The following is a 27,073-nucleotide window of genomic DNA, read 5'->3' on the forward strand; positions in this document are numbered from 1 at the left end:
TGAAAGTTATAATGAAAGGCTTCAGTAACTGAATGCCAGACTGCCTTGTCCATGATTTCCACTTCCAAGCATGTCATGTTATACAGCTCCAGTTTTTCACCACAACCCCAGCGTAGGCTTTGAGAAGTAAGAATGATATGTGGTGGAATGATATGCTTTTACAGGTGCACTGCTTGCATAGGTTCCACAGTGTTATGTAATGACGGGCACTTTATAGCAGTGATTAAATTTTGGTTTGTGATCTTTTGAGCCAGGAACCTCATTCATTTTTTTGATACCACCTCCATGCGGCTTTCTCTTTCTAAAAGGTTCGCATGGTTCGAGCCCCGCCTCCCATGACTCTGCAGAGGGCTGGGGCTACCCTGACCCTGCCCCCAGGAACGACATTGGTGCGCAGCCAGATGGGGACCCCTCCCACCGTGCGGCCGGGCACTGAGCAAGTGTCGGTGGTGCGACAAACCACGCCGGTAACAACCGTGGCCTCCTCATCGGTTCAGCTGCCAACCGTGCGAGTGAATGTTCCCAAGCCGCCGACACTTCAGGTGCCCCCAAAGCCACCTGCACTGCAGGCCCCTCCGAAGCCGATCCTGCAGGTGCATGTTCCACCCAGCGTGTCAGCGGCTGTCAGCAAGCCGTCGCCATCCAAGACAGAGCCAATTGTCTCGCTCATCAAGGTGAGTGTTTCTACCTCGTCTGCTCGAAACTGTGGCGTTTGTTTAGCTTTTCGCAGGCAATTGGTATTTTGGGGAAATTTAAATTCCTTTAAAAGCTTTGAGTGATGTGCATGATTATACTTCACAAATGGCCACAGTACAGTTCCTGGATTGTCGTAAACTGTCAACATGTTTGAAACTGTGGCGGTTCGAGCACCACATTCTTTGTTGAACATGTGCTGCATGTTGCATTACACAGGTGGTAGCAAGCATAAAGGTGACCCTTAGCCAACGAGAGGCTAGAAATTTGATAATCATTGAGTTACATCAAAAAAGATGGATATGTCCTGTGGATGTGAAAACAGGCATATGCAGAGCTCCAGCAGCCAGCAATGGAGCAACCATGAGTCTCTCCGAGCTCCCGCAGCTGTGGCAAGAGTCGGTAGAGCATGACTGTAGCATCGTTGAGTGCAGTGGTGGCAGCTCGTGAACTCTGTGCATAGTTGAGCAATGTTATGTGTACCTGCCTTGTTGTTTTACACTCTTCTGTGATAATCCGAAAAGTCCCTGTGGTCAAAGGTCTGTGGTCATAGGTCGGAGAGTTGAGAGTGGAGAAACACTATTTCAGGGATTTCCACCCCTCCCTGCATGCAATTTCTGACTTCGCAGCACCCAGCGGCGTTGCCACCGACGCCGCGCTACATCGACGATCCCAAGAAGAAGCGGATACCGCCCAAACCGTCGCTGAAGATCTCCAGAACACCAAGTGGTGAGGAGGGCCTGGGTGTGACGTGCTGTCACCACTGGGGTGCTGGTGTGGGCATTGCATATTTAAAGAAGCTGTTTTCTTCTTTTTGCTTCTTCGTTATCCAGATTTTTTTGTTTAGATTGAAACCAAATTTGCCATGCCATTTGCAAAATCACTTACCGTATATTGCCATGCATAAGCAGATGCTTTTTTTCTAAAAACAGCCTTTTTGCTTCTTTATTATCCAGTTTCCTTTGTTAGATGGAAACCAACTTTGCCGTGCCATTTGCACAATCACTTACCGTATATTGCCGCGCATAAGTAGACTTCTTTTTTTTCTTCTAAAAATTGCCATCTAAAATTTGTGTTTGGGGGAGGAGTGGTGGGTTGACCCATACGCGGAGCTGGTCAGTTTGTGGGGTCTAAGTAGTTTTGGCTGAGCTGCGGGTAGTACACGCCTCAAGCTGGTGCCCATTTCCGGAATATGCATGGAGCTCCATGCGCGAGAAAGAAGAAAAAAATGCCAAATTATGTGTGAAAACCAGTTCCGCTAAGAAAATTAGAATTGCCTGCCGTTGACGTGGCTTACTCATGCTGGTGATCTGGTAACCTCTGGAGCGCGCATTTTGCTAGAATTCGAAAGTACAGGACTGCTGGTAGTTTAGTTTGATGCTAGTCAGCCGTTTCAAAGCCTTTGATTTTCATTTGCCTGTGACTTCTGGCTTTGTGATTGTGTCGTTATACAAATTATGCTTTGACGTCTTGAGAAGGGGGGGGGGGGGGGGGGGTAGCGCGTTGACTTTTCGAGTTAACTTTTCTTTTGTCGTTGGGGCTGTAAATTATTGAGGGGGGGTTAACTCATATTTGGAGTCTATTTATATGCGGCATTATGGTAATATATAATAAAACAAACTGAGCTATTTCAAAAATTTTGTGATGTTGCCAGACATCATTGATCATTATAGCCTATGGGAAGGAAAACGATATTCTTAGTGGACTGGTTTGTAGCAATCAAACGCAAATTAAAAAAAAAAGCGGCACATGTGGCTCGAAGGAAGCCCTCCAGCTTATAAGTGTCGACCTGTTGTTACGATGTCATGCGCCTGCCAGGGGGCTGTAACAGGTGAAAGGTGGTTGACTACGAGATCACGACAATGGGTTGACATCATTGGTTGGAGAACCTCCTTCAGGTGACATTTGCTGCTTCATACTCGAGTTGTGACCGAGTATAGAGCCGAGGGGCTTTTATGGGCAGTTACAAGAAGCAGTCATGCAATTAGTGAAAGGACAAACAAATTGTGTTACGTGATTTGAGGTGGCCAGAGAAAGGTTCGCTAAAAGGCAGCAATCCTCTTTCTCCTCTCGTCTCTTGCAGTAGAAGCTGTTTGGTCACTTGTGTTCTTTTCGCTTTTGGATGTGTGTGTGAAACGAAACTCCTGGAGCCTCTGAAGGTTGTAGCTGAATGCTCGAAGTTTTCAGCTATGAAATTCGGTCAGTGTGGTGCACGATTGGCACATGGGTTGGGATTTATGTTCTTGCCACTTGCAGCAGCACAGCTGGTTATTGCAAGTGTGTTGCGAGAGCAGTACTGACTGGTCTCGGATACATTTGCGATTTGGACCTTGCATGTGTCACTTGTGAACCCAGTGTAAGCTTTATTGGGAGTTTAGCTTTATTGGAAAAGGATGTCATTGTTTCTGGCATGTTGCAAGAAGGAAGATATTTACGCAGAAGTGTCGCTTTAGACGTTGAAGATGCATCAGGTTTACTCCTTGGCTGTGACTGACACGCTTAGCAACTTTTTTTCTTCTATGAAACTGAAGGGCAGAAGCTGCTAATGGTACATTCTCATCATATGCGGCGGTATGGAGGCCGTTTACATGGTGCCACTGGCATTCAAAGGTATGGCCTTTGGGCGTAGAAATGACAATAATGGGACTAAAGAGCATAAAAAATAAGAATAAAAACTCTTGGTACAAAATTTAGCAGATTGGTTCTTAGATCCGAGCTTAGATTGAACATGATTCTAGAGCTTTTTTGTGTGTGTGCATTGTTTTTAGGCTGCAAATACGGCATGAGCTGCTGTAGCGGAGTGCTGGCATCCGGGCCAGTGTGTAAAGCAGGCCTTTTACCCTCGAGGGTGTGTGCTTTTTCTATTCCTGGCTGCAATTTTCGTCATTGCTTCTTTACGGCCGCGGTTTCGTGTCGACGAGGCAGGCAGGCCGACAATTCCCCTCGCAAACATGCCCACAGCAAATGCCGGCACCATCATCGCCACCGTTGCTATCAAGCCAATGGCAGTGGCCAAGAGGAAACCGGCGCTGCCGCCCAAGAAGGAAGAGCCCAAGCAACCCACCGCAGAAGATGTGGAGAAGCTTGTTCAGCAGTGGCAGACATACCTGGACAGCCAACAGGGCGGCGAGGATGGCAAGAAGGAAGACAGCGCCAAGGAGCAGAAGCGCCGGATGCCCTACCATGCGCAGCGGCCACTACGCCAAGCCTGTCTCTGCCAACTGGGCACCTGCCGGTACGACCGGCTCCCGGTGGCCTACAAGGAGCGACTGCACGCGAACTTTGGCCGCCTCGAGCCCGACCAGCAGCTACGCGTGCTGCTGGGACGCATGTACACGGGGGGCAAAGCCAAGCGCGAGCGCCAGAAGCGGAGGAAAGCGCAAGAAGGCTCTGCCGCTTCTGACGCCGCTGCTGGCCCGAAAGGCAGATGCAAGTGGGTGTACTGGCTGCCTGCGCCTGGTTCAAAGACGCTCCGGCGCAAGGTGTGCAAGGCCGCCTTCATGGGAGTGCATGGCATCACGGAGAAGCGGGCGCGTGACGTTCAACGTGAGTGGGGCTTCCCCCCCTTTTTTCTTTTGTGTGCGCGTATATACAGTTGAATCTCGGTAATCTTAACCCAAAGGTCACTAAAAGTTTGTTCAGACCGAGCGAAGTTCAGATTAAGGGTTAGCAGCAGTACTGGCAGCCTCATTAGGGACGTGTCAGCACGTGCTAGGCCTTTTCACTGGTTTCTCACCTCTCTGGTGCTCGTTCACCTTTCCCACCTTTCGCTGCGCAGAAGCATCACTTCCTTGCTGTGGTTCTTCTTGGGTGCCGTAATTTTGCACCAGTTTGCAGTTAAATGCTGTTTGCATTACATGTGGTGCAGCCTTCTTGCATGCCACAGCGTTGCTTGTGAGGAGACTGCTACCACGTCACGCCATGGTGGAGGCTGCTAAGACATAACATTTTGGAGTGGTTACGCTTGGACATTCCCAACAGTGTGCAGGCAATGCAGTGCTTGACAGAGCAGTGGCGAATCATAGTCATGCAGTTTGCATCTGAAAAGCAGGTGACCAACTGCAACATTTTCTGGTAGTTTTTTGGGAGCAATTTGATAATTCGACCTTCGGATACTTTGTATGTTTTTCGCAGCCTCTCGAGGTCCGAATAACCGAGGCTTTACTTTAACTGAGCTCAAGGCAGCAGCATGATTGGTTGCCATGGTTGCTAGCACATGGCTGCTGCTCATTGCTGGGCTGTAGGTGTGTTGTTGCATGGTTTTGCTTCTCTGGGTAGGGCAGCAAGATAAATGCATGGCCTGTTCCAAGAGAACTGGTGCGCATGCTGATAAGTTGGAGCACGTTTTTTGAAAAACATGCGAGTTTGATGCGACCTAAGCGTCACCTGTGGTTTACTGGAACTTAGACAAATTAAATGGGTTTGAATTATCGAGGCTCCACTGTATTGCCATTGTCATTGCAGTGGTGGTAGCAGCAGTAAGTTATACCATATAATCTCCCTTAAGGGCCGCAACCATGTACGGGCCCGCACCTCATGTTTTGGACTAGACAATTGAGAAAAAAAAATTTGTTTATAAGTTTCTTAAATTCGTATATGGCCGGCCCGCACCTTCAAAATTTACTCCTGAATTTTAAAACACACAAGTTTATGCAGTAATTGTGCGGGTTCTCTTTGTGGGGACGCTTCGGCTCCACTTTCTGCATAGTTAATGCGGTGAGCTCGTCTTGCTTTTAGGGGCAAAGTTTCTGATTGTTACCCTTTTTTGAGCAAGTGTTCACTTTTTTTTAAATGTTTTTTAAAGTTTGCAATGATAGTGGCGCAACGGGTTGGTTGCCAAAGCTTTCAGGCCTAAGAAGCCATTTTTTTTATTTTTATCGTGCCTCATTGATGTATATTATAGATTCTTGTTTGTTTGTTTCGATACGAAAGTATTATTGAACTCAAAGCTAGTGATATTCTAAGAGCTGCATGGTACGTTTGACAATGAATTCCATGATGGCGTTCGCAACAAACCCTAGAGATGCATGTAGTGCTTGCAAATTTGCGGCTGCTACTGTATTGAGGCAGATTGCAGGGTTCCACTCGGGAATAGACATATATGCAAGCAGTGACTACAAGTGCGAACCTTGAAAATAACCATGAGAATAAGAGTTAGGTTAGGTGGGTTAGAATTGAGTTAGGTGTTGGTTTTACCACGTGCTCTCATCTCAGGTCATTAATAGCAGCTTATCAGTATCCCTTAGGAAGAGAGTATATATTAGTTGTACCAAGCCAGTGATCACCTATGCAGCATAAACTTGGAGGCTAATCAAAAGGATTCAAATTAAGGGGGAAAGAGGGTCTTAGAAATAGAGTTTTATTAACAAAGTTACAATTATGTAAACTTCAGGGAAGATGCATTTTTGCATGCTGATTCCAAATATAATTTAATTTTATGTCTAAGTCGTTACACACTTATGCATTATGTTATGTAACTTTTTGCCAAGAGTTTGAAACAAATTCTTCTGCAGGGAACTTGTTAGATTGCATGCCATTGGTTTCTCTTGACATCAAGGTAGCAATAAGGATAACATTATCATCCTGCCTGTTGTAGAAGGTGAGTTATAGGATTTTGAAATCATCATGAATATAGAAGTTTTTCTTCCTGTTTGTGGAGTGGCTAATTCAAAACCCTGCAACTCAGCTTCTATGATAGGCAGGGTAATAATTTTGCCCTTATTGCATAGCTTGGTGTCAAGAAAAGCCAATGGCGTGTGCTCTAGCAAGTTTTCTGCAACAAAATTTATTGAAAGCTCTCGGCAAAAAGGTGCATAGCATTACTATATAAGTGCACAAGGACTTGTTTTACATAAAATTGAATCACATATTTGGAATCAGCACGCAAAAATACATGTTTCTTGAAGATTTTTTTTTTTCTAAGACCAGCTTTCCCCTTAAGTTCAGGACAGTGCAGAGAGATATGGAAAGGGAAATAAGTGTAACATTAAGAGACAGGAAGTTCAGGGTCAGGGAACAAATGGTAGTGAATGGTATCTTGATAAAAATTGAGGAGAAATCGACATGAGCAGGGCATGTAATGCAAAAAGGAGGTAATTGATTGCCCATTGAAGTCTGGGCAATCTGGGCCATTGGATTGGTTTCCATAATTTTCCCTTTCATAGTTCACTGCATTGTGTGCTGTTTAATTTCAGGCCTCAATTTAATGCTGCTTTTAGGCCCATCTTACTATACTACCTTTTGATTTCCTTGCAAGAGGCTTCGCAGTGTATGTGTCGACTGGCCAATGTTTAATTCTTTTTCATCTATGCCTTGCTTTGCCCACTCAAGTTCTGTGGATGCGGCTAAAGGCCAAACGTGGAAGAACACCCACGGGGGATGAGTCTGACATCGAGAGAGAAGAGTTGATGCCGGGCGCATATACGGACGTCGACGATGATGACGGCGGCGTTGAAGAAAAGGGAGTTGAATCTGAGAGAAAGCCGAAGCGGCGGCTCCCAGCTCGCTGGCCATCCAGGGGGCGTAAGATCCTCAGAGTGTCTGAGAGTGAGGGAAGCAGCAGTGAAGCTGCGGACAGTGGTCCTGGCGGGAAGGGGGGTGATGATGATGATGAATGGAAGCCGGAGGATGAAGATGAAGTGGAGCCTCCTTCGGCCAAGAGCAGCAGAGTGACGCGGCAGTCGTCGGAGGATGTCAAAGTGAAAACCAAAGAGCCAAGCCCCGAAGCTAGTCAGGACAGTGTGGTGGTGGCAACAGAGGCGGGTGATGGGGAGGCTGATGAAGTGGATGATGATGATGACAACGTGCCTTACCTGGACATTAGTGGCTTCGAGCCCATATGTTCACTGGAAGTGGACAGCGAGAACCTGGTTCTCTCGCTACCCCAGGGTGAGTTGCTGGCGCTGTCTTTTTGCCTTTTAGTAGACTTGGAGGCTGGTGGACATTAGGCCATAAGCCTAGTTGGTTTGTTAAGATTTCATATATATAGGTGTTATGAGTTGATCATTTTTTAGGTTAGCAGAGATAGCTCAGTGGTCTCAAGGAAACAAAAACTTCCATGTAAGAGGCAGTGAATAAGGTTGATTTTCTGCTAATGTGAAACTAATGACTGAAACCTGCATTTTCAGACTATTAAATTTTGGGTAATATTTGTGCATATAACTTGTGTCCTAGTTTCCTCATCGTATTACTGGGCAGTTAGAGCCTGCAGTGCATTTGTCAGGGCACTGTTTTTTTGTGTTTTGTAAAGAATGGCTAAACAAATGTAGTTTGTGGTACTGGTGTCGCCATCTTCTGGGAGGAGGGGTAACTATTGAGCAGCAGTGAGCTGGTGGGTTCAATACATCACCGGCAGGTGAGACTTGCGTGATGGTCAGGAAACCACCAATCTTTATTTTCGTGTTAGTCAGTCTTATATTGCACTGTGCGTGAGACGTGTGTGACATTGTGATGTGCATTTTTATTTTATCACAAGGTGTCTTTGTGGACAGCAAGGAAATCACCGGAGCGACTTAGAGTTTCTCACTCTCACGGACTCGCCAACTCTCCAGAAAGGTACCGTGCCCACTCGTGAAGCACCGTGTCGCGATGGTCGCACTCCCGTGGCAAAAACTCCTTGCGCTTCTGTTGCCCACAAGTCGGTTGTGCCACGATACCTCAGAGCACTGAGTTTTGCGACGTCACTGCTTGCCATCGTCGGTGCAAGGCCGACCGTAGTGCTTTGTTTTTTCCCCAACGGGACTACTACTGTACATGTCGTACTGAAGCCACTATCGTGCAGGAATAAATTGAGAGTGCTGCCTGATGAAAGTGTTGTGGCCAGTTTATTGCCATCCCTCTGTTCCACCAGCTACAACACAGTTCCAAACATATTCACGCAAGGACCACCTTGAAGAGTTTCATGATCATTCAGCTTTGAGAACATTTTTGTGATGCGGGTTGCATGTACGTCTCAGGCTTGGCGATAGAAATTTTGCAGAATTGCAGTTATCTTCTAAAGGTTTTAGCTGTGAAATCTTTGCACCGTTATATTTAAGCATAAGGCATATGGCAAAGATTTATCGTCACGGTCATTAGGTTGATCACTTTGAAGAACAGGGTAGCCTGGGAAAGGTGCAATTAGCATTTTCATTTCCAGCATTTGAGCTGTGCTTCGTTGGCACTGAATCAAAATCAGTTTTCCGCATCACAGAAGTGATTCTTTGAGCTCACTGCTGTACACACAATACTTTTACGACTTGTCCGAGGCATATCCTGGAGTTTCGTTTCCCTGAGGTGTTTGGTCTGCAGTTGAGGGTTCTTCCGCGTATCTTTTGTTCTTCTTGGAACAAAGCACTTGCTCAGAGCGCAAGCATAGCGTTGTGGCGGTGACATGCTGCAGTGATCGGCCGTTGACTCAGTGCCCTGAGGCATCGGCACCGGCGTTCAGTTGTGTTCGTGTCCTGCTCTCCCGCCCTTCACCTTGTCATTCCGGACTTCGCTGCCAGCTAGCCTTCCGAGAAGCGACTAGTCTTGTCCTTTTTTTCATCGTAACTGTTTGAGCACTACATTTATTTCTATGCCGCTTTCGTGTGCGTTTTCCGGGTTGGTCAGGTGTAGGAGTGATGGGAGAGCTGGCGATCACTGTAGCATCTTGCTGTCTCTTCACCGCTTGTGCTGCTTCTGCTGGCATGGGGTACTCGTGTTTTTTTTTTTTTCAAGTCGTGTTTAGTGTGTTGTGTCTGCCTGCTTTCGCCGTTAATGCACACACTTGGTCGATAGGGTTCAGGCCGTATCGTTTGCTTTCCACGTGTGTTGTGTGGAGCACTTAATTGCACCCCTGAAGCTCTAGATTTCTGAAGGAAAATCCTTGTTCTCGCCTTTCGAAACTTTTTTTTTCTTCATGGTTCAGGGTTCCTGTATGTGCTCACCTGTACAACTCAATAGCAAACTGTGTGGCCTGAAGACTTTTGATCAAGGCTCTATGTGCTAGCCGCATGGGCAGTCTGCTTTGTTTCGATGCACTTGTGTGATGCGGAGGAATGCTTCGTTGAGTTTTAGCTGTCTTTAGGTGTCTTAGTGCATTTTGTTAGCTGTTATAGTTACTGTACACGAATTGGCACTTCTGTGTGTGTTGTGTGTGTGTGTGTGTGTGTGTGTGTGTGTGTGTGTGTGTGTGTGTGTGTGTGTGTGTTGTTTTTTTTCTTTAGCACTGCTTGCATCAACAGGTTTGAAATTGTACAGCTAAAAAAAAAAATAGTTTGGCCCAAACTGTGTGTGGGGCTTCTGACAGCCTCAGCTGAAGTCATTGAGCCCAACAGGATAACATGACTAGTTTCCTCAGTGCATCGTTCTCTTTTGGCTCGCAAATGCCTTTGTCTGCAGGCTTGGTGCTCTCCTGGAACATGACCTTCAACTCGCTATATGCTGACATCCAGACATACCAGCTGTACGCCTACCAGGAAACCAATGCCGCCCCAGCCACGTCTTTCTGGAAGAAAGTGGGCGATGTGCGTGCGCTACCATTGCCTATGGCTTGCACCCTGACTCAGTTTGTCGATGGACACAAGTACCACTTCGCCGTGCGAGCTGTCGACGTTCACAACAGGCTGGGACCATTCAGCGATCCAACCAGCATTCTGCTCAAGTGAAGACTGCGCGCTTGATGCATCCCCCCCCCCCCCCCCCCCCCCCCCCCACCCACCCACCAACTCCCTCGCCCCCATTCCTGCACCCTCCGTCATCTGTCTCAGCACTGGCCTTCTGTCCTGGACTGGGTGTGGCCATCGCAAAAAGTGCAGTATTCGCACTTTTCGTCTTGCAGAAGTCTGTATAGGACATGGGTACCTCTTTGCGGTGTGAGCCGTCGGTGTTGATGACAGGCTGAAGTGGAGTGTGCTGACCAGCATCTCTGCTAAGTGAACACTGTGCTCTCAATGCATGGCTGTCTTCTAGACTCTGACGCCTTGTCCCGGACCTCTCTTGGCATTTGGGATGTGTGCAGCCATGCCCATCTACTCGTGGAGTCCTGTGGCGAACAGTTTAACCAGGGTTTTTTTTTTTGCTCGTGTGTGGATTTCATCAGCAAGCACTTTGCTCTTTCTTGTTTCTACCATTCTGCCATTTCCACTGCACAGGACTACACACCTTGGACAGTCTTTGTGATTCAGTTGTTTGGACTAGCATGCTGCAACAGTGTGTCTGTGTTTTCATGAAATGTTCACTTAGTTCAGTGAACATACAGTTTGCTGATATGGTAAGTTACGATCTTAATGCACCTGTACATGTCCTTGGATCCATCCATCTATCCACACATTCTTTCCATAGTGCTTGAGCATGTGACTGTAATATAGACATGCAGCTACAAGGCGACGAGATGTATTAATTAAATGAATGCATGCATCGTGTGTACTGTTGGGACAGTCTCCAGGATGCAATGTGAGGCAATGAATGGCTGATTTAAACAGCACATTTTAGAGGCCCGCTTTCGCTGCCACAGGTGGGGTCTTGAGCCATTGGCAGGTGATAAAACTGAGTGCATCCATTGTCGCTTGTGCATCCTGAAGACATGTCTGCGATGGTACATGCCATGATTCATGTCATGCCAGAAGTGCTTCGATGGGTGCTCTTTTTTTTAATGTCGAAGTCTAGACTGTGATTGATTGCAAAGAAAAAAAAGAAGGGAATAACGGAGTGAATTTGGCTTCTCTGCTACAACCCACACCTGCATAATTAACTGCTCACAGTCGTTTGCTGACCATCCTTTTGGAAGTATTCTCGAGTTTCATGCACCGTGATTATTTCTGTAGCACATTTTGCTGCATCATGTAGTAGCATTTTATGTTTATAAGGCAGCCTGTTGCTTCAGGGCTGTTGTTTCACATCTTTAATGCCATTTATTGTGTTCATGCTCAGAAAATTTGTGACTCATCTTTACGCCTAGGTGCATGCTCTTGGGTTCATTTTGAATAGTTCAAAATATATCAATTGTATATTATCCTGAAGATGTTCCCTAAGTTCACAGACTTCAGTTTTTGTTTACGCCTTGGTAGGGCTTCAAGGCCAGTATGAACTTTTCCTAGTGGCATTTGGTTGTGTTATGGTTCATATGTTGTATTATATAATAGCTGCGTAGTCAGTGCTGCTGGGTGTGAAGAGGTAATGTTGCGATTTTTGTACTGTCCTCGTTGGATGAGACATAAAATTGTTTGTTCTTGGAATTTTAAATTGGTAAATGCTGTGTGTGGCTTCACTACATATTACTCTTTGCAGATTCCTGTTGCCCAGTAGCAAGTCCTGCTTTTTTACTTTCTTGAGTGTTGTGGTAACGTGGAATTTTACAGCTGCCTGCTGTCAGGATACCAACGTAGTGGCATTGTCTCATTAGTATAAGCAGGAGCAATTTCCATGTCGATTGGGTAATGTATGTGCCTTGTTGGTGATGTCCTCAGGTTCACATTTCTGTAGCTGTTACTTTTAACATGCCGGCTGTGGTGTGGGCACTCGTGGACCTTGTTGCCTGCTTCCACTGTGCGACACATGTTCAGTAGACCATTCCAGTAGTGTGGCAGTAATGCATTTGCTGACTGAATGCAACAGGAAACGTTTTGTATCTTTCTATATTATGGATGGGTATTGGAAATATTTAGGGAATGCATTAATCTAGGGCAGGGGTCTTAAACCCATCTTGTTATGAAGGCCGCATTGACAAACTTGAGTCTCCGTCGGACCAGTAGCCCAGTGATGCCACTGTTGCGTAAAACCAGATAAACTGCTCCATTCTGATAAAAATTTGGAAAATTGCGCCAAACTGCTCCAGACTCTCAGCTTTCGAATTGTGAGGCTCTGTGCGCCAGCTATGCTGGCAGTCATAATCTTAGCTGTCGCTGCCGTTTCGAAAGGTTAAGGTTTGTTGAAGCACATTTATAGCGAACATGACTGTCGCAACATTTCTTTTTTTTTGACATTTTTTTCTTGTGTCCAGAAGTTTGCAGTAAATGGACAACAACGAACGTCGCAACGCGTACTTCCATGGTGTACTTTGTTTACCATATGCGTGCGCAAGCAGTCATTCGTCTGGCGAAGTTCTGGCATGCGTTTTCAACACGGTGCAAGAATACTGAGGTGTTGACACTGCGCCCACTGGAGCGTCCTGATTATGTTCGGCCGCGGCGGAGCGCGCCTTGCAGTTTGGCTGCAAGCCGACAGATGGCGCTGGTGTCAGCGGGCCCAGTAGGATAGGTCGCCAGGCAACAGCTTTTTTGGGGGGACCCAGAGCTCTGAAGGAACCAGTGTAGAGAAGGAAGAATTAAGATCAAACGGACAATGGAACCATAGGGGAAGAAAGAGACGCAAGCGCCAGGGCCAAGTTAATTCAGATATAGGTTTCATTAACATGCAAGGTGGCAGGAATAGACTGAAATGGGAGGAAATAGAACAGTTAAGACAGGAGGAATTAATGGTATATGGTTTAGCGGAAACACATCTTAGAGACATGGAGCAACCACCCTGTAACCCAGACTACGCATGGGAATATTGCAATAGAACAGAGGGCAGCAGAAAGGGAGGTGGAATTGGGGCATTCATTCATAAAAGTATGAATTTTCAAAGGGTTAGACTGGGATGCAGGGAACATTTATGGCTAAAAGGAACAGTGGCAGGCAAGCAAACACTCCTTGGCTTTGTATACCTGTGGACAGGGGTTAATGCCAAAGAGGAAAACAGGAAAATGTTAGAATGTATTGCAAGCGACATTGATGAGCTAGGAGGACAGGGCGAGATAATTATATTAGGCGACATGAATGCACACATAGAAGACCTGGATGGGTACACGGATTCGACAGGAAGCATGCTGCAAGACGTGTGTGACAGGCATGATTTAGTTGTATGCAACAGCACCGAGAAGTGTGAAGGGCTCATAACATGGGAGGCGGGGAGTCTGCACTCGACGATAGATTATGCACTAATGTCACAGAAGATGTATAACAGATTAGGGGTAATGAGCATAGATGAAGATGGTTCCAGAAGTCTAGGTAGTGACCACAAGCGTATCAAGTTGAGCTTCAGAAGAAAAAGCAATGTAGGACTGAATCAAGATAAACAATCGGGGGGAAATTTTTACTCAGAAAAGCAATTGGAAGTAGCAGCCAAACAAATCGAGAAAGTAATTTTTGAGGATAGTGAAACAGAATGGACTTATACCAAATTAACTCGATTACTGGAGCTAGAGCTAGCTAAGGTGGGAGTAAACCTAAAAGGGAAAAGATGCAAACCCAAGAGTTGGTGGGATGAGGAGGTCAAGAGGGCAATAGAAAAGCGCAAGGAAGCATCCAGGGAACACAGATATTCCAAGAAGAGGGGGGAACCAAAACCCGAAGTAGACAGAAAATGGGATACCTTCATAAAGTGTAGAAGGGACGCATCCTATTTGATTAATGAGAAAATTAGAAGAAAGGGTGCCCAATGGATGTCAAAAGTAAATAAAAAGGATAGAAAAGCAGCCCAAAAATTCTGGAAACATCTAAATGCAATGAGTAATAAAACTAGGCTAGAAGAAAGGTTTATTGTTACAGATGAGGGTATTCGACTAGAAGGGGATGAAGCAATAAAACACATAGGAACAAGGATGACGGAAAAATTTTCAGCAAAGCTCGTGGTACATAATTTATCGAAGGAGGATAGACCGGTTACAGCAATAGCTTCACTTGAGCAAGGAGAGTGGGAAAGGGCAGAGAAGAAGGTTCCTAGTGGCACATCAACAGGACCAGATGGTATCCCGATTATGTTGATGAAGAAGTTAGGACCAAAATCCAAGCAAACATTAATACAGGTAGTGAACAAAATGATAGTGGATGAGAAAGTCCCCGATGAATGGCGATTAAGTAGAATGAACATGATATATAAGGGAAAGGGGGACAAAGCAGACGTAAGTAACTATCGCCCCATAACAGTGACGTCTGTGGTTTACAGGGTGGTGATGCAAATTATAAAGGATAGACTGCAGGCTTGGGTGGAGAACGAGGGGGTGCTAGGGGAACTACAGAATGGGTTCCGGAAACAAAGGAGGTTGGAGGACAATCTATTTTCATTGACACAGTGTATAGAAATTGCGGAAAAGGAACATAGGCCCTTATTGCTAGCATTTCTGGATATTAGGGGAGCCTATGACAACGTTACTCAGGAGCATTTGTGGGACATATTGGGCACATTGGATGTGGAAAATGGAGTAATTAATCTTTTAAAAGATATATATATAGAGGTAACAGAGTGCTCATAAAATGGGAAAAAAATGTATCAGGGCCTGTAGAGATACAGCGGGGGCTTAGACAAGGATGTCCTCTGTCCCCTTTGTTGTTCATGTTGTACCTGCAAGGTTTGGAGGCCAAGCTAGAGGGGAGCGGACTAGGTTTCAACCTATCTTTTTTCAAGCAAGGGGAATTGATTAAACAGACATTACCGGGACTAATATATGCGGACGATATAGTGATAATGGCTGACAACAAGGAAGACCTGCAGAAGTTGTTAGACATATGCAGTACAGAGGGAGATAGATTAGGCTTCAAGTATAGTAAGGAAAAATCTGCAGTCATGACATTTAATGAAGAGGGCGGCGAGCATAGAATACAGGAGTTCGTGCTAAAGGTAGTGAATGAGTACAAGTATCTTGGGGTGTGGATAAATAACAGTGTTGAGTATCTGACAGAGCATGAAAAATATGTAATGAATAAAGCTAGTAGGAATGCAGCTGTCATGAAAAATAGGGCACTGTGGAATTACAATAGGTATGAGGTGGTAAGAGGGATCTGGAAAGGGGTGATGGTCCCTAGCCTGACCTTCGGGAATGCGGTCCTGTGTATGAGGCCAGATGTTCAAGCAAGGCTGGAAATTAGGCAACGGGGAGTAGGGAGGTTAGCTTTGGGAGCACATGGCAATACACCAAATCAGGGGGTACAGGGTGATATGGGATGGGCGTCTTTCGAGAGCAGAGAGGCTAGCAGTAAGATAGCATTTGAGGAACGATTGAGAAGGATGGAGGAAAAGCGGTGGGCTAGGAAAGTTTTCAGATACCTGTATATAAAGAATGTTGACACGAAATGGAGAAAGCGAACTAGAAAATTGACAAGCAAATATCTGGACAGCAGTAAGGGGGCAAATCAGCAATTATCGGTTAAGAAAAAGGTTAAAGGAACAGAGAGAGCTTTGTGGAAAACAGGGATGCTGACGAAATCGGCACTAGAAACATACCGGACCTTTAAACAGGAAATTGTCAAAGAAAATATCTATGATAATTGTAGGGGAAGTTCTTTGTTGTTTGAGGCCAGGACTGGAGTTTTGCGGACTAAGACGTATAGAGTCAGGTACCAGGAGATAGACACTTTGTGCATTGCGTGCAGAGAGGAGGAAACGGCTGAACACTTGATACTTTTCTGTAAAGGGCTTCACCCTACAGTGGAAGGCAGCGGGGCTGACTTACCCAAGGCATTGGGGTTTAGGGATAGTGAAGGGAAAGTGGATTTTAAGAGGTTAGAAGTAACCAAGCGAAGGTTATCTGATTGGTGGCTAAAAGCAAGACAGGAGTAAAATTTCACAAGACATGGCTAGGTGGCTTGAGCCACCGCCCGATGTAAAGGGTTCAGCCGTATCCATCCATCCATCCATCCATCCATCCATCCATCCATCCATCCATCCATCCAGTTGGGCAATTCTGGCGCCTTGACATTCCGCTGCCCAAGCTCGACTTTCGCTTTGGTGGCGTGAATTGAAAACACAAAAGAAATTCGTTGCTTGAAATTAAAATCAGTAGTGTGGCACTGTCTTAAAATTTTGTTTGCATGAAATTACCTTGTATAAAGCAGTTGATGATATGGACTCGCTCGAGCAACACTCGCTCATTCACGTTTCGCTTCCTCGCTCAATTCATGTTTCATTTGATCTAATTATAGATCTAAGCATAATAAACATAAGGGGGGTACTCAAACCGCACTCCACTTGAAAAGGTGGATGTAGGCCATGCCGCTGAACAGACTGTCGGGAAAACTAAAGCAAGCCAGAAGGACGTGTTTCAGTTCCGCATGGAATGCAAACACTTCTTGATCAATGTGACAAAGATGCTGCTTGAGAGAACTCGACTGAGATTCAGAATTGTTAAGAGTTTGTCCTCTCTGGACCCACGACAAATGTGTACTAAACAGGCTTCAGAAGAGTGTTGGATGCCCTCATTACAGCGGACAGAATGAGCACCAAAGAGACACTGTACTGGTGGAGTACACCAATTTCCTGCAGGAAGAGATGCATAACCTGCGAATGTTTGAGAAGAACGTAAACAGGTTGGACGAGTTCTTGTCTGAGCTGATGAACTTTAATTCATCATACGGGGAACTGTGGAAGGTTGTCAAGCTTTTGCTCGTGCTCAGCCACGGACAGGCCACTGTGGAGCGAGGGCTTAGCGTGAACTGCCAGGTTGCTGTAGAAAACGTGAAGGACCTGTTGTACATTTCGCACCGTATTGTATGCGACGCTGTGGACGAGGCAGGGGTCGTTCTTAACGTTCCTATTGCAAAAGAGCTGAGGACTGCTGTATCAGCTGCCCGGCAGCAGTATGCTGCATATCTGGAAGCAGTAAAAAAGAAGCAATGTGATGATGTCGGAATCAAAGAGGCGCTGCATTGATGGAGAGATCGACACAATGAAAAAGAAAAGAAAAGGAAACTCGAGCCAACAATAGCTGGCTCCCAGGCTTCAGCGGATACGTATGCTGAAAAGGAAGAAGCAGCTAATGATCTGAAGTACGTGATCACATCAAATAGTCTGAGGAAGGCTGCACGAAGCAAGACTGAGGAACTGTGTAGCCTCAACCAGAAGATCCAGAAAAAGTAGCAGGAGCTCCCGTGAAGTTGCCATTAGCAGTTTTGGAGAATGGATTGCTGTTTGACATTGGTGCAATGCACTGTAGGGTGTTTTTCAAGACGGAACATGTATGGTGTTGGTTTAGTGCAATACAAGCTGTTCCTTGAAATGCTTTTTTTTCGACTTTGTTCAGTAAAATTGGTACCTGATATTGAAAACTGCTGCATGTAGCATTGTGTTGAGTCCTTGAAAATACTCCAACTGGGCCTTGAAATTCCTTGAATATCCTTGAATTTGCCCCTTTTGAGTCTGTACGAACCCTGATATTGTCTTTGCTTATACCAGCACTTCAGCTGGCTGCAGGGAATGGCACGTTTACCTCTGTATTCCTGCTAAGACGATGCTCATAGCATAGTGCAGATCTGTAGGAGTCATTCTTGATCAGAAAGGGCGTATATCCCTCATTGGGGTGGGGGGGCAGTTTAAGGCAACTGTTGCTCAAACATGGCAATGGTATTTGCCGCTGCTTTATTCATGTTAGATGTGCGAGCACTTCCGGAGTTCTAGTTCAGCTCCTGTTGAACAATTGTTGAACAATTACCTGAGGTAGCTGCTACAAAATATGGAACCTTGAGGCGACGCAAGGTAACTTAGCTTGCCAGTACATCTCATTGTAAAACAGCGCAAAAGTCGAGGGACCAGAGAAAGACACGGGACATGCGCCGACTCGCAAATAAACGCTATATTTGCTGAAATCTTTGTATATAAAGGAAGGCTCAAGGGCATGAAATCTAATAATACGGATAAACCATGAGAACACAACCACCCAGAGATGCGCGCGACCTTCAAACATTAAGGAAAGCAATCTCCCTATCACTTTCCTGATGCAGTTATGCTGGTCCTTTGCGATTTGGAAAGCCTCAACCACTTCCCTCATTGATCCTTGTTGGTGTAAAATACGCATGCCAGATGAAACAATGCTGTGCACTTTTTCTTTACCTCGCGCCCTAGACAGTGCTTCACCAGATATGATAGGCCATTTCCATTCTTTAAGTTGTTTCTTTGCTCTTGTAAGCGCTTGTTCAGCCCCACAGGAAAGGGGAAGGTATACACCACACCTGTGCTGCAGGCAACTGCAACTTATCCTTGTGCGCAACGCCACACCCTTTACTTTTTTTTGGCCTCTTTCTTTGATTGGCTGGCCATAGCTGTTTTAGCTTGATCGGGCTGAGAGAAAAACACCAACATTATATCTTCTTCCTACGTTCTTTGGCGTTGTTTTACAAAGAACCTATACCAACTAACCAAACGGCGTTTTGCTTACCTGTACACTGGAATACATTGTATCATGGCACGAAGAAATTTAAGACTACGCAAAAGCAGGGTAGGTACATGCTGGCTGATGGGCCAAGGAGCTGCACAGCTGCAGGACCAATTGGATTTTGTGCGGCTGTTTTGTACCCCAGCTGGGCCGAAGGATCGGAAGTGGGAAGAGGTCTTGCATCGGAGGTACGTCTTCATGTCGCCCTTAATCCAAGAGTAACCTGGTCATGGCCGGCACAGTACGATGCCCCCTTCGGCGACTTTTGCCCGTTCAGTCCTGCTCTTGTCTGCGAAGTGGACACCAGACACCTGCTCTGGACCTGCCCTTTCTGCACGTTTGCCGGCAAAAACACCTGCTCCTATGCGGACGGCCCCCAGGTCGACCACCGGATGTAGGCGCCTGGATCCTGGGGCTGTATTCTTTCGAAAATCCATTATACGTTAATGCGTTATGCCAGGAGGCATGCTGTTGCATAAAAAAAGGGAAGTGGGATCCTGTTTACATCTTTTGATTTATTTGATTCCCCCTTTGTTACAGCATCAAAGCAAGGCACTGAAGAAAGAATGGCACGTTTTCATATGTATTCGTGCTAAGACAATGCGGTTATTTACGTCAAGTGAACAAGACTTTGTTCTTAATTAATCATCCTTTGATTCCTTAAAACAAAATGGTATGTGATGTTACAGTGATAAGCAGTCACCCAGCTGGCTTATGGCAAAAAACGTTTTTCATGCTGTGGCCACCATCTGAAGTTGCATATGATCACATAACCTAGGCTAACAAAAATTTTTAGAAAAGCATTTTAAGCACGACTATGAAACTTTTTCACTTGAAGTAAACACATTGTACTTTTATATATAATGATGATGTAAGCTTAGTTTTCCCAAATATAAAACTCCAAAAAAAAAACATGGTGCTTTGAATATTTTATTATACTCACATGAGTCATTCCAACTATTTTACCACATTCTACAGAACTCAAAGCCGATAAGAATGACCTTGCAAGCACTGAATTAAAACAGAAAAATTCTTGCAGTTGTCAAAGGCTCTGTGAAATATTTATAGCTTGCAGGTGGCATTTTACTCCTATGTTTATTCCTTAGCCCCTAACCCAGGGCTGGTGGGGCCAGTTGGGCCTCGGAAAAGTTGGGATCCACGGTCTGTTGGGCATGTGAACGAAGAACTGCGTTTGCCTGGCCTTCGGTTGCTCGTTCCTTGCGGTCTCTATTGTAGCCGGAAGATCTGCGCCGACAAGAGAGCCACAACTTGTAGTCAAGGGACAAAGTATTCGGCCCTTTGTATACGCCCACTGTGAAACGTTTATGCGAAGCAATATTAGTGGAAAAACAGTTTTAAGGGTGCCTTTGGAAGCATTGGGGGAAAGATTCATGCAGCCGAATTCTGAGGTAAAAATTACACAGTGTATCAAAGTTTCAAGCTATACACGTCCTTGATTGCAACCAAATTGAAAATCTTCGCTAAAGTTGTGTTCCACACTAAGCTTTTGGCAGTGGCTGTGCACTATGTACTCTACAAGTGATTTCTATTCTTTCATTTATTGAGTACACACATCGTATTCACTCCGTAATAAAGTACATACACGATCACCGACACTGGATTAGTGCCAAGCGGCAAGCATCAACGGCAGAAAATTAATTATACAGCGCCAGCTGTTAAGGCCATGTCAAGTTTATGCGGCGTCAGTGTCGGCATTACATAGATGCAACGCGTCATGTTGATTGATCAGAATGGAGTGATGTCATGCATGCATCATGACAGCGCCACGTTAAAAAAAGTGAAATCGCACCTAACGTCAAGACTGCGTTGAGCTGGTTGGCCAGAATGTCAATCACTGATTGGTCTTAACACAATGACGTCACTATGTCCATATGGATGGATCCATCGGTATCGATTTGGACATAAGCATATCACACTAGTACACCTATTTGGCAAGTTGGCGTGACCAGTAATTTTTTTTCTGCAATTTTCCAAAATACACCTTAGGGATGTCAGATACAACAATAATGAACGCAATGAAATTTCCACATTCTTTTGACTGGCAGAGATCCCAGTCGCAGCATCCTGTAAATGCATAGCAAGCTGCACTGCATTCAGTCTGGCTTACTGAGCGCCCTATAGCTACTGTGATTACTTTCCTCGCTCCTTATCCTTTCCCATTTTTTCCTTTCATTTACTTTTTCTGAAAAGCGGCGTGCAAGGGTGGGGGGGGGGGGGGCGATTATACTACCGCCCTTAAAGGAGAATAGCTACTAAACTTTTGGGTGCGTGTTTTCTTGTTTATAATGATGCGCAAGACAATATTATACTTCGATTACGACGTGGCATTCTACGACCGCTAAATAATTTATACTTGAATTTCTTTTTCTAGCTGTTTCGGTTTCGACAGCTGAGCGATGACTGTGACGTCAAAGTGTGGTTATAGTTCACGTGAGGCATGAAAAAGCCATTAAAATCATGCACTGCTTCTACATTCATTGTCATTCATCTTCTTGAAGAAGGCTGGCTTCAGTACTGTAGTGAATTAAAACGACGAAGAAGCGATTATGTCAGTGTTTTTCCATGTCTCACGTGACGTATAACTACACACATGACGTCACAGCCATCATTCGGCAGTGAAATCGAAACAGCATGATAGAAAAATTCGATTCTGAATTATTTAGCGGTAGTAGGCGAATATCACATGGGGATTCATGCATTGTAATGTCTTCAGCACCAGTGTAGAGACGAAAACATGACACCAAAATTTAGGTGTCTGTACACCTTTAAAGCTTTTTCATCATTGGCTGCGGTCGCTTGTCCACCTGTGCCTGATCTGCCTGTCCCTGTTGCTTACGTGGTGAAAATATCTCGGATGGCTTATCGAAAGCTCTTGACGCGTTTATTGCACGACAGCTACGTATAGGGGAACTACTATACCTTTAACGCTGGGCCAGATGTTCTCTGGCACTGGCTGGGGCCAGGGAAGTGGCCAGGGCGCGCCAGGAGGTCGGGGCCAAGGCCTCGGGAACGCGACAATGTCCGGAGCGGCTGCACGGTCATCACCTGCGGAACAGTAGGAACGTTCACCGTGGCGCCAGAAAAAAAAAACAGCCAGGGAAATACACGGAGCTTTATCACACCTAATAGGAAATACAAGTTGCGGTTGCCTCAAAAGCGATGGCACATACCCACGGCGAGAGACTTGCGTTAGTACGCCTTCGCTCGCGCTCTTGAAGAAGGAACTGCTCTATCTGAACTCTTAGTTCCTCTATCTCAGATACTGTGTCCGACCTTTTATCGCATAATCATTATCATCCTCAGCTTGACTGTTTAGCTTGACACTACAGGACGGAAGCCCCTCTCATACCTTTCCAATTAAGCCCGTCCTGTGCCAGCTGCGGCCACCATCCCCGTAACTTGCCCACCTGACTTTTTGCCTCCTCCTGCTACGCGAGACTCTCTTCGTATCCGGTCCGTTACCTTTCACGCCCATTGGTTATTTTGCCTTCGCATTACATATGCCTTGCCCAAGCTCATTTCTTCTTGATTTCGACTAGGATGTCGTTAACCCGCGTTTGTTCTCTGACCCAACTCTACTCTCTTCCTGTCACTTAACGTTACACTTATCATTTTCCTTTCCATATCTCTCTGCTTTCATCATCATCGTCATTAGCCTGACTACGCCCACTGCAGGGCAAATGCCCCTTTGTCTCTCCAGTTAACGCTGTCCTTTGCCAGCTGCGGCCACCGTATCCCTGCGAACTCTCGCTGTTTTATGCTCTAAGTTGTACCCTTTTCGTTAGCCTCCAAGTTTCAGCCCCATAGATGAGTAACGATAAGATATACAGCTGTTATATACTTCTCTCTTTAGGGACATTGGTAAACTGCCATTTATAATCTGAGAGAACCGGCAAAATGGGGTCCACCGCATTTTTATTCGTTATTTCTCTCTTGTGATCTGGTTGGTTGGTTTATGGGGTTTAACGTCCCAAAGCGACTCAGGCTATGAGAGACGCCGTAGTGAAGGGCTCCGGAAATTTCGACCACCCGGGGTTCTTTAACGTGCACTGACATCGCACAGTACACGGGCCTCTAGAATTTCGCCTCCATCGAAATTCGACCGCCGCGGCCGGGATCGAACCCGCGTCTTTCGGGCCGGCAGCCGAGCGCCGTAACCACTCAGCCACCGCGGCGGCTAACCTCTTGTGATCTGGATCTGCGGTCACTACGTGCCCTAAGTAGACGTATTCCCTAACCGTGCACTTCTAGAGTCTGCTGTTCCCCTGTGAGACTGTTTAACATTACTTTGGTTTTCTGCATATTAATTTTTAGACCCACCGTTCTGCTCTGCCTGTCTAAAGTCATTGATCATGCTATGCAATTCATCCCTTGAGTGACTTAGCAAAAAGCAATGTGGCGCGTGTGTTCTTTCTTCAGTCACCCATGTTCTCTGGGCTGCTTTGCCTCTTTCTAATGAACCAGCTAGCCCAAATTGCCACTGTTTATCAGTACGCCAGGAGGCAGCAACCACGATGTAAGATTTCGGTAGAGGTTAAAGCGGAGAATAGAGAAAGCACGCTGGACCATCCCTTTAGTGCAGACTATTCCATTTTGAACAGTCTTGCGTGCCTTGTCAAAAATAAAAGCCAGTGAGGTGCGTTTCTCAGCGGTTGGCTTCAGAATACCACCAGAGTCCTTACAATTGAAGGACTGTGGTGCTACCTTCTGGTACATTTTGGTTTTGAAATCCTGTAAAAGGTTTAAACCTTGCATTGCGACTAAGTGCGTGAGTAGTCAACAATCACACCGTACTAAACTGAAAACGGATCCCCCCCCCCCAGGGACCCGACCTTTCCTCTTCTGGACAAACCACGATAAACGTACAAGTATTAGCTACTGCAACTGTTATTAAATCAAGTTTTTATGCGAAGCTATTTGACCTGACTCGAATTCTCACAAAAACCTCCTCGACCATATCCTAGGTCATATACTAGCATATGCTAGGATATGACCTTCCGTTGGCCCTTGTGGACGCGCCCACCTGTGGAGGCTGAGAACATGGGCTCAGGCCGTGGTATGGGCTTTGGCAGAGGAATTCCTGGTGAGTGCTCAGGCCAGGGTCTGGGCCGTGGGAGCGGCCACGGCTTTGGTCGTGGCCCGGGCTGTGGCCAAGGGCGAGGTCCAGGCTGAGGCCAGGGTCGAGGCCAGGGCTGAGGCCAGGGGCGAGGCCGAGGCCAGGGACGAGGCCAGTGCTGAGGCCAGGGGCGAGGCCGAGGCCAGGGACGAGGCAGCGGCTGGATACCACGCGGTGGGCTGATATCGGAAGGCAGGCGGCCTGGTCTTACAGGCGTGGTGGGTGGTGTATCTGCAAAAAAAAATTCTGTGACTAAACTAGGCTACGGTTTAAATAAAACCATGTCCCTCCACTTTCTCACCCTTCCTTTTCTCCTTCTTCTCTTCTCCTTTTTCTGTCTCTTCTTATTTTGTCTCAATCTTCCTCATGGCTTGACTTAGTCTATGAATTTCTACGGCAACGACAACCACAACTACAACTGACTTCAATCACGCGGCGACTCGGGGTGGGATTCCTTTAACGGGTATCGCCGTATAAACGACATTAGGGATGTGTGAAATAGTGACGTGTTGCCATCTGCTCTGTTGACAGAAACAGGATTGAATGAGAGAAACTGAGTGAGTAGCCACAGAGAATGCCAGTGACTCTAGATGCATTTCTCAGCTGGATCCACGAGACTAAGCAAGGGTCGAGACAAAGATTCTGGCCTGCCGGGATCTGACTGATGGGTGAACGTAATCTAATCACCACCACTGGCTGAACCAGGAAAGCAAAGGTAGAAAAAAATATGTGCTAGCGGATTCATTTAGATGCCATGCATGAGAACGTCCGCTTTGCGCAAGGCTAACGAGCGAATATGGCGATGTAGCCAGTAGCCTAACAGGTCAACGTGTTGGGTTCGCGTTTAAGGATAGACAAGTTATGCGCATTATGACATGCGGTTTTCTGGTGATTGCTGTTGCAACTACTTTCTCTGGCGCACCATATTCAAACGTACTATTTCATAAACTGTGCATATGATTAAATTTCTCTTTTGTGCCCCTCGGAAGTGACTGAGGTAGTAGAAATTGTTTATGGTTTATGAGGATTTAACGTCCCAAAGCGGCTCAGGCTATGAGAGACGCCGTAGTGAAGTGCTCCGGAAATTTCGACCACCTGGGGTTCTTTAACGTGCACTGACATCGCACAGTACACGGGCCTCTAGAATTTCGCCTCCATCGAAATTCACGGGCCTCTAGAATTTCGCCTCCATCTAAATCCGACCGCCGCGGACGGAATCGTATCCGCGTCTTTCGGGCCAGCAGCCGAGCGCCATAACCACTCGGCTACCGCGGCGGCTAGATAGTAGAAATTCGTGGTGTACTGTTCGACTCTGAATTGCTCATAATGGAATGAAAATGTTTTGAGCGACTTCATAAACAAATGGTAAACATTTTTACGGACACGGGACACCGCCCACAAAGTCTGCTTGTAGTATTGTGGTGACAATAAGTATGTCAAGATATTACAGAAGAACGGAAAGTTGGGCTAGTGTATAGAAGTATTCATTTTGCGCGATGTCATAAAAAAAGTGCTAGGAAACAGAGGAAGAATGCAAGAAGACTAGCTCTGTCTCGTCTTCTTCATCCGTGGCCTTCAACTTTTTCGCACTGATATAACTCAAATCAAGGCACTGATATTTCAAATGGAGTGCGTGTCGGGTAAGCATACCAGAAATTGTCTTCGCAACTTTTCGTGCAGCCGGTCAAGGGTGACACTCATAGTTTCTCTCTCTCTTTCAAGGGTGACACGCAGGTTATTGACACATTGTAAAGGCGATTGTCTAGTCCTACTCGTCGTCGTCGTAGTAGTAGCAGTAGCAGTAGTAGTAGTAGCAGCAGCAGCAGCAGCAGCAGCAGTAGTAGTAGTAGTACTAGTAGTAGTAGTGGTGGTGGTGGTGTGCACCTCGCGACGGAAATATTTTTTCCCTTACGGCGCGGTTCGGGTGTACACCGAGATATGCGAGACAGGCGTCATTTCCTTCTCTTAAAACCATTTTTCATATAATTTTCCTTCCCTTACGGCACGGTTCGGGTGTCCACCGAGATACATGAGAGGCGTCATTTCCTTTTTTTCTACTTTTTGTTTTTAGTTTTCAATTTCTGGTTTATTTCATTACATATACGTTGCTTAAGAACTGTTGCTTAATCAACTTTTGCATTTTTGTTTTATTTACCACAAAACTATATATGACTGACAGTTCGTGCGGGCAACTTCCGCCTACAACTTCCGTCCACGCCACTCACAGAGTGGCTTTCGCCTTAATAAGAGTGCCTGTGCGAAGGCAGTTTAGTTCAGCCTTTTCAGGTACTCACCTTGCGCATAGCCGCTATTGACGAGGAACGTTAAGGCAGCGATGACCACCAGAGTCTTCATGATGAAATCTATGTCCCAGAGGGAACTCTCTGAACAGACGAGTATTGTCGATGCTTAAATACACTCGGCGGGCACTTTTGTTACAGCTATCTATAACTCATCAAAAAGGTTGTGATGTCGTGATATCTTCGAGTTGGTTTCTTCTTCGGAAACCTTTAGTTCAGCCTTTTCAGGTACTCACCTTGCGCATAGCCGCTATTGACGAGGAACGTTAAGGCAGCGATGACCACCAGAGTCCTCATGATGAAATCTATGTCCCAGAGGGAACTCTCTGAACAGACGAGTATTGTCGACGCTTAAATACACTCGGCGGGCACTTTTGTTACAGCTATCTATAACTCATCAAAAAGGTTGTGGTGACGTGATATCTTCGAGTTGGTTTCTTCTTCGGAAACCTTTAGTTCAGCCTTTTCAGGTACTCACCTTGCGCATAGCCGCTATTGACGAGGAACGTTAAGGCAGCGATGACCACCAGAGTCCTCATGATGAAATCTATGTCCCAGAGGGAACTCTCTGAACAGACGAGTATTGTCGACGCTTAAATACACTCGGCGGGCACTTTTGTTACAGCTATCTATAACTCATCAAAAAGGTTGTGGTGACGTGATATCTTCGAGTTGGTTTCTTATCGCCAATGGGTGTGGAAAAACCGTCTGCCATGCAGATTAGATCCTATTCAGACCGTGCTCAGGTCAGAGGCTAGTCCACAGCCTCCGGACTTAGGCCTGTAACTGTCACGGGAC

The 27,073-nt window shown here is 46.0% G+C and overlaps 2 protein-coding genes across 17 annotated transcripts in view; one reads left to right on the top strand and one right to left on the bottom strand.

Annotated features, from left to right (window-relative positions):
* The window catches only part of LOC144100827 (uncharacterized), a 60,030-nt gene extending 40,138 nt beyond the window's left edge, over positions 1-19,892 (top strand). For 15 of the 16 annotated variants that reach the window (XM_077633704.1, XM_077633700.1, XM_077633703.1 and 12 more), the window contains 6 exons: positions 309-674; positions 1,323-1,422; positions 3,655-4,239; positions 7,024-7,581; positions 8,168-8,247; positions 10,057-19,892. In XM_077633704.1, coding sequence (XP_077489830.1) covers positions 309-674; positions 1,323-1,422; positions 3,655-4,239; positions 7,024-7,581; positions 8,168-8,208 — 1,650 coding nt within the window. In that variant the 3' untranslated portion in view covers positions 8,209-8,247; positions 10,057-19,892. The remainder of the gene's footprint in view (positions 1-308; positions 675-1,322; positions 1,423-3,654; positions 4,240-7,023; positions 7,582-8,167; positions 8,248-10,056) is intronic. The other variant, XM_077633715.1, reaches the window with a different exon arrangement.
* On the bottom strand, positions 19,751-26,814 carry LOC144101661 (uncharacterized). The gene is made up of 6 exons (XM_077634797.1): positions 26,754-26,814; positions 26,512-26,601; positions 26,270-26,359; positions 23,883-24,154; positions 21,779-21,904; positions 19,751-20,083 (listed from the first exon to the last, which is right to left on the bottom strand). Exons 1-6 carry the CDS (start codon positions 26,812-26,814, stop codon positions 20,066-20,068), a joined length of 657 nt encoding a protein of 218 aa, XP_077490923.1. The 3' UTR covers positions 19,751-20,065.
* Between the last annotated feature and the right edge of the window lie 259 nt (positions 26,815-27,073).

Source organism: Amblyomma americanum, chromosome 8, assembly GCF_052857255.1.
Source record: "Amblyomma americanum isolate KBUSLIRL-KWMA chromosome 8, ASM5285725v1, whole genome shotgun sequence".
NCBI lineage: Eukaryota > Metazoa > Arthropoda > Arachnida > Ixodida > Ixodidae > Amblyomma > Amblyomma americanum.